The 16961-nt window shown below is 37.2% G+C and overlaps 1 protein-coding gene across 1 annotated transcript in view; it reads left to right on the forward strand.

The window, feature by feature from the left end:
- Positions 1-7066, forward strand: part of VAPA (VAMP associated protein A) — a 38236-nt gene extending 31170 nt beyond the window's left edge. Inside the window, exons 5-6 of the mRNA XM_029922032.1 lie at positions 2732-2905; positions 6293-7066. Of these exons, the coding sequence (XP_029777892.1) occupies positions 2732-2905; positions 6293-6451 (333 nt within the window). The 3' untranslated portion in view covers positions 6452-7066. The remainder of the gene's footprint in view (positions 1-2731; positions 2906-6292) is intronic.
- The last annotated feature ends 9895 nt before the right edge of the window (positions 7067-16961 follow it).

The raw sequence follows: 16961 nt of genomic DNA on the forward strand, positions 1-16961 counted from the left end.
ACTCTCGAGGATCGAGCTGTTTTCCTGGAGCCAGACCTCACTAATGGAGCTCCTAAAGTCCCAGCAGCCTTAGTGTTGCCATCAGGCTTTTCAGATGATTACTACATGAACGACTCTGCCCTCTGCCCAACTCCCCCTCTTTTTTTTTTTTTAACTCCCAATTAAGTTAGTTATATATGCTTATACTTAAAATATACACAAATAAATTAGATTTCATTACATCTGCTATGTATGTTGACTGGTTTGTAGGGGGCCCAAATAATAGTAAATGATAGATGTGTGCTCTGAGTAACTTGTTTTATGTCTTATTTGACTCACTGTTGAAAAGGTGTTTAAGCTTCACTATATTCTTTGTGTTGTGTATGTTTATGCTCTACAAATAGGTTATGACATTTTCTTTTGTTATAAAAGCAATATAACATTAAGAAAAATTCCAGTGAAAAAGAAAACTCAAATTCTGCCAACCATGAGAGATATTTGTTGACATGTTATTTAAAATCCTGGAGAGAGGGAAGCTACCCATCAAATGTGTGGTAAGAGTGAGAGGTTTATTTTTTTTGAGAGAGTGTGCACGCATGTACACACAAGCTCGGGAGGGGCAGAGGGGGAGAGAGAGTATCAGGCAGGCTCACACTGAGCGTGGAGCCCCATGGGCTTGATTTCACGACCCTGAGATCATGACCTGAGCTGAACTAAAGAATCGGAGGCTTAACTGACTGAGCCACCCAGGCACCCTAAGTAATTTTAGTTAAGCACAGAATAGAATAATTAATGACATCGTATCATTTTAAATGATAAAACATGTACATATAAATGGATAAAGATAATGTTGCAGTGCATACTGGTTTTATAAAATGTGCATATGAGAAAATATTGGAAGACACTGTTTAAATAATAGTTGGGTGGGGTTGATGAGATGGGTAGTTTCCTCTCCTTCCCTCTTATAATTCTAAATTTTCTGAAATTTCAAGAATTTATTTAAAAATGAAAAGCCAGTTGTGAAGTTTGATGATTCTTTAATTTTTTTCTTATTGACCAAATGTATCTCCTCTTAATTTTTAGTCAACATTCTCATATGAGTATATTTTTCCCCAAATTCTTAGAAACTGAGGATTCTTTAGTTGTCATATTATTGACTGTTGCTTTTATCTTTATAGAGGAAGGCAGTGAACGGCCCTTATTTTCAGAATTTGGGCTTGTTCTGGATTGGAATTGGAGCACACTTGAAAAGTCATTTTGAAATGAATTCTAATTACTGTTAAGGGAAAGAGTAAGAATATTGGTGGAGAGAAGCTATATCTGATACATATTTTTAATAATAGAGAGGGGCAAGGGGAGGATACTGTGAAGAACAAGAAAGCTAGCAAGAGAAAAACTCAGGGGAGGACATTTGAAGTAGGCTCCTTAAAGCCCTTCACAGCCTGATAAGCTTCTGAAGAAAGATATAAAAATCCTGAGTGTCGACAGGTCAAATATATGGTGTTGTACATTGGAACCTCATAAACATTATTAATTTTGAATGGATTTAGGGATAGTGATCAAATCAAATTCCCTTCATAAGAAATACTAGTTTTACCTCTTGAACAAACAACTGTTTACATTTAATATAAATCTGGGACCTGGGATGGTGTGATTGCTGTATAACCTGTAATGAAATCTTATTGAGGACTGGAATGCCATAAAGTTGATTTTGGAAATTTTTTTTAGAGCTTATATCTGAATAAAACAACTTTTTAAAAAATCTAACAAGTTAGATTTCTAGCAAGTAAAATTTTAAAGAGATGACTCGTTGCATTAATACTATTAGTGTGTGTGTGTGTGTGTGTGAGTGTGTGTGAGAGATGGTATATATGACGTAAGGGCAAAGGATATTGAGGCATTTTAGACCACAGGCTCAGGAACACTTACTTAGGCACTATCCTAGGTGTTTCTCTGTATTGGGTAAGCTGGTAAGAATGACACTTTTGGGGCCCACAGTTTTAAAACTAGGTACTATGGTGATTCCATATTGAATTTCATGAATTAAAGCAAACAGTGTTTGATATGATTTGAAAGAATCATTTATGTTTAAATTAACTCCCCTTTCTCCCCTCCCCATGGTGTATTCGTGTTCATTATCTCCCCTCCGGTGCTTATATTCTTCAGTTATTTTTTTCCCATTAATAGAAGTTAGGTTTTCTTTGAAATGTTTTTCTTAGGTTGGTCTCCTAATTTCGTTGGAATTATTACGATAATGTCCCCCCTTCCCCTCCCAGAATCTCATTTGAATTGCAGAATCAGATCACTGAAAATGACCTTTATATTTGGATTTTGGTTGGCATCAGTCATTGGACAAAGTGCTGGGTTTAGGGGTAAATACAAAGAGAAATGACTCTTGCTCTCCCAGCCTTTGAAGTGTTGTAGGAAAGAACATCAAAAATACATTATGATGATATATGATAAGTGCTATGGTGGAGGTAAGTGCAAAGGGTTTGGGGAATAGAGGAGGGAGTGGGCTTATTTTGACTTCTCTAATTGCCGACCTTTATTGATTTAGTCCTTCTAAAAATTGTTCACAGACATTGTAATGTTTGGAATGTAAAAAGATTTACATTAATGAAACCACAACCTCAAAAATTCTATTTAACTAATTTTTTGGAGAAGAAAAGTGTGGAGTTTCAACTTGTATTTATTTGTTTAAAGCCTGTAAGGGGATTTGGTCCGTTAAAGTCCCACTGTCTTTGTAATACAGAATGATCTGGAACCCAGCAAAAACAGTCAGCTGAATGTCTCTAAACCTGATGGACCCATGCCAAAACCGCATAGTGTTTCACTCAATGATACTGAAACAAGGAAACTCATGGAAGAATGTAAAAGACTTCAGGGAGAAATGATGAAGCTATCAGAAGAAAATCGACACCTGAGAGTAAGTTGCTTTTTGAAAATAAGTTGATTCAAATGAAAGCCTAGGATATGTGAATATTGTTAGGCCATTTTATCTGTCCGCTTTAAAATTTATCCTTTGTCAGTTCCTTTTCCCCAATTTGATTATGTCTTTGCTTTCTACTCTGGCCTCTTTTACAGTTTTGCTGTGGCTTCTCATTGCCTGCAAGTTCCTTCCCTAGTAGATGTCCTAGTTATTTGTGATCTGGCCTGTGGCATTACTAGTTTCCTCTCTCGTTAGTAACGTCCTTCACATTCTGTTTCATATGAAGCTTCTAAAATGGTGCTTTCCCACATAGTAGGGGACATACGTACGGGGCTGTTGAGCACTTGAAATGTGGCTAGCTTGAATTGACATGGGTTGGGAGTGTAAAATACTCCTTGATTTATTAGACTTAGTACAGAAAAGTAAAATATCTCCTTTATGTATTGTTATTTATTGAAATAGTATTTTGGTTGTATCAGATTGAATAAAATAGAATATATTGGATTGAATTTTGGTTATGTTGGATTGAAAATTTTTATTAAAATTCACCTAACCATTTTCTTTTTACCTTTTAAATGTGTTGTTAAAAAATATAAAAGTATGTAAGTGGCTCACATTTGAAGCTTATGCTTCTATTGGACAACGTTGAACTAGAGTATTCTGAAGCTTCTCTGTTTATGGTCTCTTTTTTGCTGTAGCGCAAACTCTTCTTCTGACTGGAATGCCCTGAAATCCTGTTCCTGCCCTTACAAGCATATTCATACCTGGGCTCTTGTCTTTTGGTACTTGGTTCTTGTCACCTTTCAGTATAACCTTTTCTAGGACTCTCTTCCCCTTAGAAGACAAGAAATACACTTTTGGAATGCTCTCTTCTTTGTTTCCATGAAGCCTCTGTCACATTACTGCTCCTGTTTGTCGGAGGTCTTTCTCCCTCTAGTGGGCAGTAGTTCTTTGGGGGCAAGGGCTGTACTCATTCATCTTTGCATTCACAGACCATGCATAAATGGATGAACTGGTGAATGAGGACTATTGAATATGTGTGGAGTATATTAATAATATGCCTTTGAAAAATAATTGCTTATTTCAAGACCTGAATACTTTGAATTGCCTTTTTTAAGGTTTGTTTGAAGCTTTTTTTTAAAAAAATCAAAGTAGGTGATATAAAAATATATAGAAGTAAATAAGCTAAATGAAGGGATGTAATCTACATTTGATTATTCCATCTGTTGGATGTATATAGGAACTGTATGTACTCTGAATCAGAGGCACTGTATCTTGAATTGATCTGTGCTGAAATAATTTTCTGTCTCTTCCTGTTTCACTGTACCCCTCAGGGGCCCCAGTATTCTCTGGATAGTGGAAAGATTATCTTTCATTTCACACCTATATCCACACACCATAGATTTTTAAGGATGTTGTTTTTATTACCTTTATTTTATCTGCCATGACTTCCGTGGCACGGTTCTCTTCTTCGATGAAAGATGTACTCCTTAGCATACTCAGTACATTTGTTACTCTCTCCGCAGTGGGGGAGAAGTGGAAATAGTAGGAATAACATAAGTAGGGCAGGGTTGGAAAATAGGAAGGGTGGACAGGTAGAGAGGTGAGTGAGACTTGGGTGCTGGTCTCTCTTCATTGGCTAATGTGCTGTAGGAGATGTGATTTGAAAAGGCATTCTGCTGTTTAAAAGATAAACCACAAGAATTTTGAAGACGACTTGTTTATAGAATCAATTATAGGTCCTTTAACATTTCATACATAAGGCCCATCATAATTTGTTGGCATTAGATTAACTTTCTTGAACATGTCTGATCACTGTTCCTTTTTATTCCCTTAGTCCTGTGGTTCTTAATCCATGCTAGGGGCACCTGGGTGGCTCAGTTGGTTAAGTGTCCGACTTTGGCTCAGGTCATGATCTCATGGTTTGTGGGTTCGAACCCCATGCAGGGCTCTGCACTGACAGAGCTTGGAACCTGCTTCAAATTCTGTGTCTCCCTCTGACCCTCCTCTGCTCATACTGTCTCTCTGTCTCTCAAAAATAAATAAACATTAAAAATTATTTAAAAAAAAATGGTTTCCTAGGCCCTCCCCAGAGCTAGGAAATCAGAATCACTAGGAGGATTCTCTAAAGTTCTTGCTGGGATTGAGAATCGTTCTCTTCACACAGGACTAATGAACATACGACTAAAAAAATCCCACAAACCCTCAGAGAATCCACTAATTGCCAATAAACCAGTATGAGCTGAGGTGGGCTTTTTAAATTGGTATTAGTAAGCATACTAGAGGAATCAGTGTGAGAAAAGAAAAATTAGCTTGCACTAAGGAAGTAAAAATCTGCCCTGTCATTCATCTGGTTGGATGATGGACACAGATAAAGCCAGTTGCCTAGGTAATAGGTATCAGTATTTTTCCCAGGCACTCACTGTGGCTGGTAAAGGGTCCCAACAGCCTCCTAGGTTGAGTGGTTGAGTGACTGCTGCTTTCTTCCTGAGAAACATTCTCTCTTAAAATCATACTGTCGGAAAACTTTGCTGTGTGAAATCATACCAGTAAGAACCAAGCAACCCACTCGTGTCTAGAGGATCTGAGTTACTTTGACACAGAAAAGCAGTCTTCCTCTTCAGATCTAGAGGCACAGTGACAAAAGAGGGGGTGGGTTCCGTATACAACATTCCATAGCTGTTGTAGTTTGTTGTTTCTGAAGAAGCAGGATTTAGTGTGTCCTTTGTAGTCAAGACCCAGTTGGCCTCCTGCTTTGAGTTTATCAAAACACTTGCTATTTAAATTTTATCCTGAAATTCCCCCTTCCTCCAAATCCTATAAAATCCTGCCTTTTCTTTTGGCTGGATAGTTCCTGTGCTTCTGCTGTGTGGGTGCCCTGGTTGCCGTGTGTCCATAAATCAGACCACAGCTTTGTTCCTGATGGTCTTTGGTAACTAAAAATAACATCATGGAAATCAGTACATGCACAGAAGTCTTCCTTACTTGTATTCATACATTTTAGCAGGTTGTTTCCTTCTGTATAAATCCAGCCATGTATTTATTTATTTTTCAGTTTTTTAGGAGCACATTTTTTAGCTCTGGTTTTTAAAATTGGCAGTTTGGAGGTATAATTTATATTCCGTAAAGACACCCATTGTGAGTATACAATTTAGTCATTTCTAGTAAATTTATAGAATTGTGCACTCATTACTAGAATCCAGTGTTAGAAAGTTTCCATCACCCTAGAAAGTCTTCTTAATGCTGGTTAGCGGTTAGTCCCTGTTCCCATCCCAGCCACATGCACACTGATCTGCTCTCTGCCCATAGATTTTTAGCTTGGCAGTTTTTACTGTATGCATACTTGTTTTTAAAACCTCTTTTTGTGCGTGTATTTTTTTCTAGGATGAAGGCTTAAGGCTCAGAAAGGTAGCACATTCGGATAAACCTGGATCCACCTCAGCTGCATCCTTCAGAGATAATGTCGCCAGTCCTCTTCCTTCCCTTCTTGTCGTAATTGCAGCCATTTTCATCGGGTTCTTTCTAGGGAAGTTCATCTTGTAGAGTGAAGCATGCAGAGTGCTATTTCTTTTTTTTTTCTCTTGACCAGAAAAAGATTTGTTTACCTACCATTTCATTGGTAGTATGGCCCACGGTGACTTTTTTTTTTTTGGTGTGTGTATACAGCGTCATATAGGCTTTGCCTTTAATGATCTCTTACGGTTAGAAAACACAATAAAACAAACTGTTCGGCTCCTGGACAAATTGTATATTACCAGATCATCACTAGCAGATGTCAGTTGCACATTCAGTCCTTTATGAAATTCATAAATAAAGAATTGTTCTTTCTTTGTGGTTTTAATAAGAGTTCAAGAATTGTTCAGTCTTGTAAATGTTATTTTAATAATCCCTTTAAATTTTATCTGTTGCTGTTACCTCTTAAAATATGATTTATTTAGATTGCTAATCCCACTCATTCAGGAAATGCCAAGAGGTATTCTGTGGGGAGATGGTGCCTCTTACAGTGTAAATTTTCTCCTTTACCTTTGCTAATATCATGGCAGAATTTTTCTTATCCCTTGTGAGGCAGTTGTTGACTGAGTTTTTCATCCTTACAATCCTGTCCCATGGTATTTAACATAAAAAAAAATAAAACTGTTAACAGATTCTTGCTCGATAGCTTGTTTGTTTGTTGTGTCATTAGGTGGGATACCAGGGAGTCCACTGTATGGTAATTTGAAGTTTATGATGCATAATTTTATCATGCATTGAAACCTTTCAGATATTACTGTATTTATAGTCAAAAGTCCTCATTCTGTTAAGGAATTGATAACATTTCAAGCTACTTTTGGTATTTTGGAAGATCACAATCCGTTTGTCTTCAAGATAATATAAAGGAAACCCATGAGAATGAAAGTACTGTAATTTTAGTCAGTTTATATGTGTTTGCCTTGTGGCTCTGTTGCATTTGATTTACCGCATTTTTAACAGTGTCTTCTAGTGTCTTCTTGGGGAAGATAATTCTCTGTGGTTCTAGTCAAGTGCTTTTTAACCAGCCTAATAACTACTTTTATTTTAGAACATTTCATCATAATAGTTAAGAGTAGCTGTTTTTTTCTGTCAAATCTGACATCAAGAGTAAATTTCTGTTACAGAAATTTGGAATTACTAAGTAAGCCTTGGGAATTTTCTTTGTGGAAAATGACTTTATCCTTTTAAAATCTGTTAATGTGAAACACATTTTCAGTATAAATATGCATTTTAGGGTATGATGGTTTCATGCACTTAGTCTTACGTCTTCATTTATTTCACTTGTGCTAGCGTAGAGAAGTTTGGAACCAGAGACGGTATATGCAGTTTTTCTACTGAGTGCAGTCTGTCACAAGTGAGTCTTGATTCTTGAAAATATGTGTTAGTTTTTTAAAAGAAGCACTTCTTTCTGAAAGGGCAATTGGACTTTGGGACTTGATGTGGTGCAATGAAGTACGCTAGGCCCAGGTCTGTGTATACATTTTATAAAGAGTGAAATGTTCCCTGAAGTGTTTTCATTGCATTTTCATTTTGAGTATGTTTTGAATTTGTCAGGTCACACGTCGTGTCATTGTGGTCTATGGTATCTTTTAGAAAACCTCTTGCTTGTGTGCAAAAGTTACTAAAAACAAACACAAGTAATGCCTAGCCATCACTAGCATGCTACTACAGGTAATGTGTCCATTGTTGTTCCAACCGTTTACAGTCATTGAAACTTTCCCTCCCTTTCTGATAACTGGAAAAGCATGCTCACGAAATGTTTGTCTTTCATTTTGTCCCATACATGCAGAACCAGTACTTCCTTAGCTTAAAGCCGTCTATGTAATCAGCATTATTGGTGATAAGTATTAAGATTGGTATTTCATAGGTATAATTTTTTTTAATTTAAGTTCTCAAAAATTTAGCAAAGTCCCATTTTATGGGAATGCTCCTTAGAACTCATTTATTTCAGTCCCTTTGTTTTATGGTCAAGGAATCTGAGGCCTTTCTGAGAATCAAGGGAACTTGCCCTTTGTCTCACAGGTAGGTAGAGGCAGAGTGGGAACTAGAAATCTGCTCTCCTGACTCTAGCTTAGTGTCTTCTCTGGTAACTTTGCAGAAAAAAAATTGTCCTAATTTGACATGACTGAAATTATGAACATAAGATGCTATTTAAGGGGCGCCTGGGTGGCTCAGTCGGTTAAGCCTCCGACTTCGGCTCAGGTCAGATCTCACGTTCGTGGGTTTGAGCCCTGCGTCAGGCTCTGTGCTGACAGCCTGCTCAGAGCCTGGAGCCTGCTTCCTGTTCTGTGTCTCCTTCTCTCTCTGCCCCTCCCCCTCTCATGCTCAGTCTCTCTCTCTATCAAAAATAAATAAAAACATTAAAAATTAAAAAAAAAAGATGCTATTTAATAAATGTATGTGAAATTTCCCATCATAAGATTGTATTCCAGGCTACTATTGAATAGTCTCATGTATATGTTTTTAGTGTTTTGGTTAGAACTATCCTCCCCACCCCCATGAATACTACGAAATAGAATGTATTTTTAGATAGGCATTTTACAGAATGCATTCTGCAAAAGGTTGGTTCTGGGGTAGGTTGTAGTCTGGGCAGCATCTGCAAAATAAAGTTACACATGGGCTTTTTAACTGCTTTACATGTGGGGAGATGTTCTCATTGTATAGAAGACTTAATTTCTACTCTTTATAATTGCTGTATCAAATGTGATCAGATTTTTTTTACTACCAACAGTTACTTTGAAAGAGTCCAGCTGTATTAATTGACTGATAATACATAGATAAAATTGTCATCATTCCTTACATGTTTAGAGATTTTTGCTTTGTCTGCCTGCTTACTTGTGTATGTAAGCATGAGGGAAATCTGTTGCTAATACTGAAATTAACAATCGAGTAATTAAGGCCTTAAGTTCATATGTGACGCTAAATGCACTACCTTATTTTATTCTTTCTAAAACTAATGTATCTTAAGTTTGCCCATTCTTGTATTTACAAGAAACAAATTTTAGAATTGTATTCTGAGTGTGTGGTTTGTTACTTGTAAAAATAGAAAAAGGGACACTTGGAAAAAAACTATCAGTTTGAAATATTCTGGTCAAACAAAATATTTTTACTTTCTCCAAGTATCTTAGCTCAAAAATTCTCTTAAAATTGATATTCTCTGCTCTGGGAATTACTTTTGGATTTTAATCATTCAAAATAGACCACGTTGAAAATAAATTTTATTAAGAAGATGAAAGTTCTTATAGGGTATATCCCCAAATTGTGAACTTCTGCCACTTTGAAAACATTCAAGTGATGATTTTCTTAGAGCCTTGCACATTCCTATTCAATAATTTTGGTGTGTGCATAGATTTTTAAAAATTCTTCTGTATGAGTGTTAGGGAAAGATCACTGTTTACCATATGGAAAAACAACAAAATAAGGTAAATCAATGATCTTTATTTTCTAGCTTTCAAAAGAAATCAGACTATTGTGTGAATAAATAAAGTGTTTAAAAATGTGGTAAAGTGTCATTTTCCTTTCCAAGAAATAAAAACGAAGGGAATTTGATTTCAACAGATAATGATGGTTTGTATGTTTATATTCTGTTAAGTAATAATCGTCAGTCACTCAACTGGCACTTGAGTTCTGGTGGCATATCGTCTTTTGATTAGAGGTAAAGTCATTTTTAGTGGGAATTGGGAACAGCTGGGTTTTTCAGTTCCACATTTGAGAGCCCACTGTTGTTAGAAGTCGTGCTCCTGGACAGTTCTGTGCAGGAACAGTGGCCTCTTGGGTATGCTCAGCCTGATGGAGATTGGTGTGACTTAGAACATCTATCCTTAAAAAAAGGAAATTTTATCTTCCTGCATTTCTGATTGTAGAAATAATATGTTCATTTTAGGGAATTTGGAAAATAAGTTGTAAAAAGGTAAAAGGTAACGGCAAATCCTGCCATCCAGCAGCATCAGTTTGTGTGAACATTTAGTTTATTTCCCTGTAGTATTAATTAAACCCTTTAAGTATAATCATATATACAACTTTGCATCCCATATTTTTCACTTAATCATCTCTCTGTAGTATACTGAAAACCAAATAGAAGTGATTACAAAATTGCTTTATGTTTATAATCCTTTTCTTGACTGTAAGGTTCTGAACATTTTATGTAGGGTGAAAAGCTTGATTGGTCAGGTGGTTCCCTTTCTAGTTATATCCTCCTAATTACCTCATTTCTTTTGTTTTAGACCTTTTTCTTGTTTTCCAGTTCCTTTCTGTAAACACCTATCTTGAAAGAAGGTGCAGGGAACTATTAAGATAACCATTCTGTTTTTAGCATTGGTATTCAACTCCAGTAAGTACATTAACTCCTGTGAGGAGCTTAAAAAAATAAAGATGCTAATGCCTCAACGGTATGTCCAGTGATAGGTCATTGGTTTAGAGTGGTGACCTGGCATGGTCATTTGTTTTAAGCTCCAGTCCTTTTAGTCTGCAACCAGCCAACTGCTTTATAGGCATTTTAAATGCCAGAGCCAGATACAAATTAAGTTTTATGTGAGACTGAAGTCTTATATATGGGGAGATTGCATTTTCAGGAGTCTTTGTATATTAAAAAAGTTGCAGGTGTTACCCTTAGATATTGCTTAATTCTGGAGCTATCTTTGTAAAAGTTAAGATTGTTAAAACACCAGCAAATGTTTTGTAAATAAATGTGATCTTTCTGCAAAAACGAGAAATTTTATTGGATTCACTTTTAATTACCACTTTGCTGACACCACAAGTGATTACCCATCTAAGAAATTTATTTTGCTTGTCAGATATTTCTCAAAGCATGAGATGATTTTCAAGGTGCTTATGAGTATGTGCCAGGTATTTTATATCCACTCATTTAATCTTCACCCAGATCCTATGAAATAGGTAGTGTTTTTATCTCTCTATTGTGTGCCAGGGCCCGCAGATTTAGAGAGAGGTTAAACATGCTCAGGTTTGCACAACTTTTTAACAGGGTAGGAGTTCGATCCTGATGGTCTGGTCCTAGAGTCCATGATTTAACCATTGTATTCTAGAAGGAAAGGAAATGACTTGTACCCTCGTCCAAGTCCAGTCCACAGAAAATTAGTATGGTAATATTGTGATGTCTTTGTTCTCTTTCAAGGCTGTACTTCCATTACTTTGTTTTAACATTTGGTCTAAATATTCAAATAGGGTTTTTCTTGCCCTTTATCTCCCAAAGAAGTGCAAAGAAACAAACTACTGCTCATTAACAATCTCAACTTTCGAACAAAATCAATAGGAACCTTACCAAACAAGTTATTAATGTTTTAAAGAAGGGTTATGTAACCAAGCCTGAGTGGTCTTTTAAGATTTAACCATTTTAGTGGTGCCTGGGTGGCTTAGTCCATTAAGTGTCCACCTTTGGCTCAGGTCATGGTCTCGTGGTCCGTGGGGTTTGAGCCCCACATCAGTGTCTGCTGACAACTTAGAGCCTGAAGCCTGCTTCAGATTCTGTGTCTCCCCCTCTCTCTGCCCTTCCCTGCTCATGCTCTGTCTCTGTCTCTCAAAAATAAAACATTAAAAAAGAAAAGATTTAGCCATTATTTATCTGAATCTTGATAAATCATGGTGTAAATTCTTAATATTCTACAAGGAACAAAGGATGTCAAGTAATAGATACTTAAGACTCTTGAGAAATACAGATTTTTTGAGGGAGAGAAGTTATTGACACCTAAGTTTTAAGAAAATGTGGAGAGTTGAAGTTTTGATTGAAACATTTTATATACCTGAGCAGTAAGAATTCCTCATATTAGTACTTTTCCTTGTTTCGAGAAATAGAGGTTTGTTAGGAGTTAAAGGTGTTAGTATGGTTTGGGGGGGGGCAAACTTGCTTTTTATGTGCTACATTAATTGAAAGTATATCCTTAAATGTATAGTATGTAGGTAAATAAACGGAGGGTGTATCTTGCCACTTTAGGGAACTACTTCACTTGAGAAATTTCACCTGAAACTTGTGAGAAATCAAAGGAAAGTTTTGTTGCAAAGTATTTGGATGTTTTTGTTTTCTTCACTATCAAGCAAGTTTTATAATTTTACTGAAATAAAATTTTAGATTTTTATTTAAAAGTTTAATGATCATGTTTAATTATCTGTTTAATGTTCTAAGTCTCCCCAACAAAAAATGCTCTTGCGTTTTGAGACTCTCATGGAATTTGTCATTGGGGGAATTTCATTATATATGTTTTAATATATGTAAGAAATCATGATTTCTTAGATATTACTGCAATGAGGCAATGTCTTAATAAGAACCATAACATTAATTGGGTAAAGTGGGTCCTTTGTAAGGTAAGTCGTGGGTGGAATGGGAATTTGAGGGAGTTGAGTATATTGGAATATGTATATGCCAGAAGAGCTAAAAATTTGTGCTCATCATGTTTGCATAATGATGAGGGGACTGCACCTGGTACAGAGAGCAAGTCTTGTGAAATCCTTGCATTTAGTTGAGGTAGTAAATGGTATAAATGTTTTCAGCAAATAGTGTTTTCAACTACATCAATGTGTAAATAATCCTTTGCATCCAATTCCTGATCTCTTAACTCCAGATAATGGGATTTTTATGTTTGTGCAGCATGTTCCCCATCTCGTGGTGTGGGGATAGGAAGGGCTGTTGTGGCTGCGAGATGCTGTTACCTTTCCCCTTTTGCTTTGATTTTATTATCATTATGAAGTTTCCCCCAGGTTTTATTTTTCTATTTAAGCTTTTAAAAATAATTTTTAAGTCATCTCCGGAGGACAGGGGACCAGCCCACGTACCCCCAGCCGAACGGTCCCTGAGTAGGTGGTTGGTGTCGGCGTACTATAGGAAAGAAAAGAAGACAGACAACGTGAATGGTGGTAAAGCCACACTTTACTAAGAAAGTCAGTGTCTTTTATGCCATAGGGGTTTACACATTTTTTTTTTTTCTCCTTAATGATTACAAAGCTTATGGTCCTTGAGAGAGTAAAAACATGCTCTGGGAAGGATCATTTTTTTATCACAAAAGAACAGCCGTGAGAACAGAAGTAAATAAAACAGGAATGAAGGAGTCTGTCTCTCAAAGAATCTTCTTTTCTTCAAGGCCCTTTAGCAGTTATGTCTGGGCAAGACGCTTATCATTCAAGGGGTTAATTTTAGACAGAGGATTGTGTTTGCCCCAACAGCAGGCAATGAGCTGGGAACAGAAATAAAGTAAGGAAAAGCAGGTGCCACTAACTGACCCAAGTTGATTTCAAAACTTAAAGGTATATGCCTTCATTGCTTTTGCAAAGCAATGAGAAAAATCCCTGATTTTTTTTCTCCTGCATCCTGGAGGCATAGCATCCATGGTCGCTTAGGTAGATTATCCTGTGCCCTGGAGGCCTGGCCATCAAAGGTCGCTCTGCGGGAGGTTTTTTGGCCTGCTGGGCCCCAACAGTCATCAAAAATAGTTACTGAAATCCCCTTTATACCCTTCCCTGATAATATTTTCCTTTGTCAGACCACTAGCGTGAGGTTTGTGTGTATCCTCCTTGTCCATGCATAGATTTTACTATATATGTGTGTAATAATCAGTTATATAGTACGTTTAGCCTGTTTTACAATGTGACATAAATGTTTTTTACTTAGACTATGATTTTTCTAGCCCTGTGTTCACGTAAAATTTCTTATTTGGAAGTCCCCGTACTTTGAAGTGGTGTCTCCTTTTTATGTGTTCTCTGAACTGACACACTCCACTCTGTCAGCTTGGATCTGTGTTTCAGTTGCTGCTGCTACAATTGAAGTTATGACACTAATACCTACCAAAGGCCTTGAAAGGCCTTGCCACTGCTCCTGAAGCTGCTGGCCGGAGAACAGTTGGTGGGACAAATGTAGCCCTACCAGCTGTCTCCTACTATGTGTGAATGAGTGTGTACATATGCACACATAATTTTACTTAAAAAATTATTTTAGTGTTTATTTTTGGGAAAGTGCATGAACAGGGTAGGGGCAGAGAGAGAGAGAGAGAGAGAAAGACCAAGAATATGAAGCAGGCTCCAGGCTCTGAGCTGTCAGCACAAAACTGGACATGGGGCTCGAACTCATGAACTGTGAGACTGAGTCAGTCATGACTGAGCCAAAATCAGATGCTTAACCCGAGGCACCCCTGTAATTTTAGATGTGAGTAAAACAAGCCCAAGGGAAGAGATGAGGTGCTAAGTACACATGTGAGGTTGCATTACTATGCATCCTGGTTATTTATGTGTTTCCACGTGTGCTTGGAGACTGTGTTATGGAAGTGGTTTCTCATGCACATTCCTAAAAATAGAAAAATGTCCTCCCCAAATTTCTGGAATCTCTTCAAAAATTAGAGATTTGGAGCACAGGACTTGCATTCCCATGTGCAGTAATTTGCTGGAGCCAAGTAGCAGTTCACCTACCATTGTCATCTCTTCTTGGTGTGCACTGTCCTGCATACTAGTCACCTGCCTAATCACTGTATCCACCTGGATGTGTGACTCGTCTTGGATACTCACTGTGTAATACTGAATTCCTCTCCTGCCCTGTACACCAGTGGGAGTTCAAGTGGGATGTACACTGGGATCTAGGGGGATCCTGTTGTCAGGAGGCAGAAGAATACTTAAGGACGCTTGGCCCAGAATGCCCCCAAACATGGTCAGTTGAAACAAGCCTAAGGTTTGAGGAATAATAACTCTTTCTGTGGAGTACCTAATGTATATCAGGTACTTTATTTACACTATCTCCTCTTCAGAACAGCCTTTTAAACTTTTTAACAGAAGAATTGGAGAAATGAACTTGTCTATTCTGTGGTGGAGTATTTCCCAGACTTAGACCCCTCAGTATGCCATACAGACTTTGAACTACATCAGGGAACTGATACAGTGAGATAAACTTCATGGCATTAATTCAATTAAAAAGGTAGCTTGCTTTGGTCTTGACCACTATTGGAAGTATAAAATAAAAAAAATGTTTCTGCTTTTGAAGATCTTGGCAAATAATATACCGACAGGTCCTCACACACTACACTGGTGGCCAGAGGGTGGGGTGTGGCAGCAACAAGCTTGCAGAATTTAAGGTGTTTTGGAATTCAGACTCTTTATAGCTGGCCTTTCAACCAGTTAATCTAGATCGATAGCTTTCTAAGTGGTATTTATAGCATCATAATTTCATATATTAAGCATGAGTAGCTTGGGAAGGACGCATATAAAGGGTTAGGAGCACGGGGTCTGGAGAGATGCTGTATAGGCTCTAATTTTGGCTTGGTCATTTTATTAGTTATGACCTTGGGCATTTTATTTCTCTGCCTCAGCTTTCTCCTCTCTAAAGACCAGATACTGACCAGGCCTGCATCCCGGGGTGCACAGGGAATAAAAGGTGTGGCTCCTTGAGCAGAGCTTGGCACCAAGCTCAGCAAATGTCAGCAGTTACTGTTTATGTACACGTGAGGTGGGAAATTGGGCAGTTGTCTGATTATTTGGGTGAAAAATTAAACGAGATATCCAGGCAGTGGGTATTTGGCTTGGAATTTTATTTTTCAAGTTATAGACCAGTTATGCTATTGAAGGCATTATCTGGCCATTTAGATGCAACAGCCATTTATCGAGCACCATTAGAGAGGCAGCTGGAGAGAGAGCATGGGTTTCCGAGGATAGACAGACTGGGATTTGGATCTCAGCTGTGCCCTTGACAGGACGTGTGCTCTTGAACAAGACGATGGAACCTCTCTAAAGTGCAGCTTTGTTGCCAGGGATGCCATCCATTTTTCACATTCCTCCTGTAACCTTATAGGGTTGTGGTGAGGACTGTAAGACAGTTTGAAGACTAGCATAGTTTCTGGCACATAATAAACCTGGAAATTGCATTTTTACTCTGTCCTTCAATCATGTTATCAAAAAGATATGGCAAGAATATACAAGTTTTAAGAGGTGTATAATGATAACGGATGATCTTGAGTTAAGGAATGTAAGAACACTCTAAAATTTAAAAGAGGCTATTCTTGCAGGTAAGCGGCCTATGGGTGCTAAGTGTGATTTGATGCACATTTCTTTTTTCTGAATATCAAGGTGACATTGATTACAGAAGCTTGGATATAGGAAAAACATAGTAGAAAACTTTAGGATCCCACTCCCCAGAGACAACTTGTTATTAATAGCTTTTTAAATGTCTAGGTGAGTATCTGGTGTATATATATATATATATATGTGTGTGTGTGTGTGTGTAAATATTATATATATATGTATGTGTGTATATATACACACATATACATACATGTCTTACTTAGTGTAAATATATATTAATAGCAAAATCAACAACATGTATGCTTTTGTAAACAAATTGACAATTCACTCCTTATTTGGAAACAGTTTTTGAAATTGTTTAGTACAAAAAACATATACCTTTCAGGCAGATTAACCAGTTGTTAGCATTTTGCCCCACTTCCTTCAAATTTGCACACTCTTTACAAATACATATTTTTATGCATACATACATATAGGCACACACATGTATTCCTAATGTATAACATACATATATAACAGACACCTGTACATTCACAGA

This window comes from Suricata suricatta, chromosome 14, assembly GCF_006229205.1.
Source record: "Suricata suricatta isolate VVHF042 chromosome 14, meerkat_22Aug2017_6uvM2_HiC, whole genome shotgun sequence".
NCBI lineage: Eukaryota > Metazoa > Chordata > Mammalia > Carnivora > Herpestidae > Suricata > Suricata suricatta.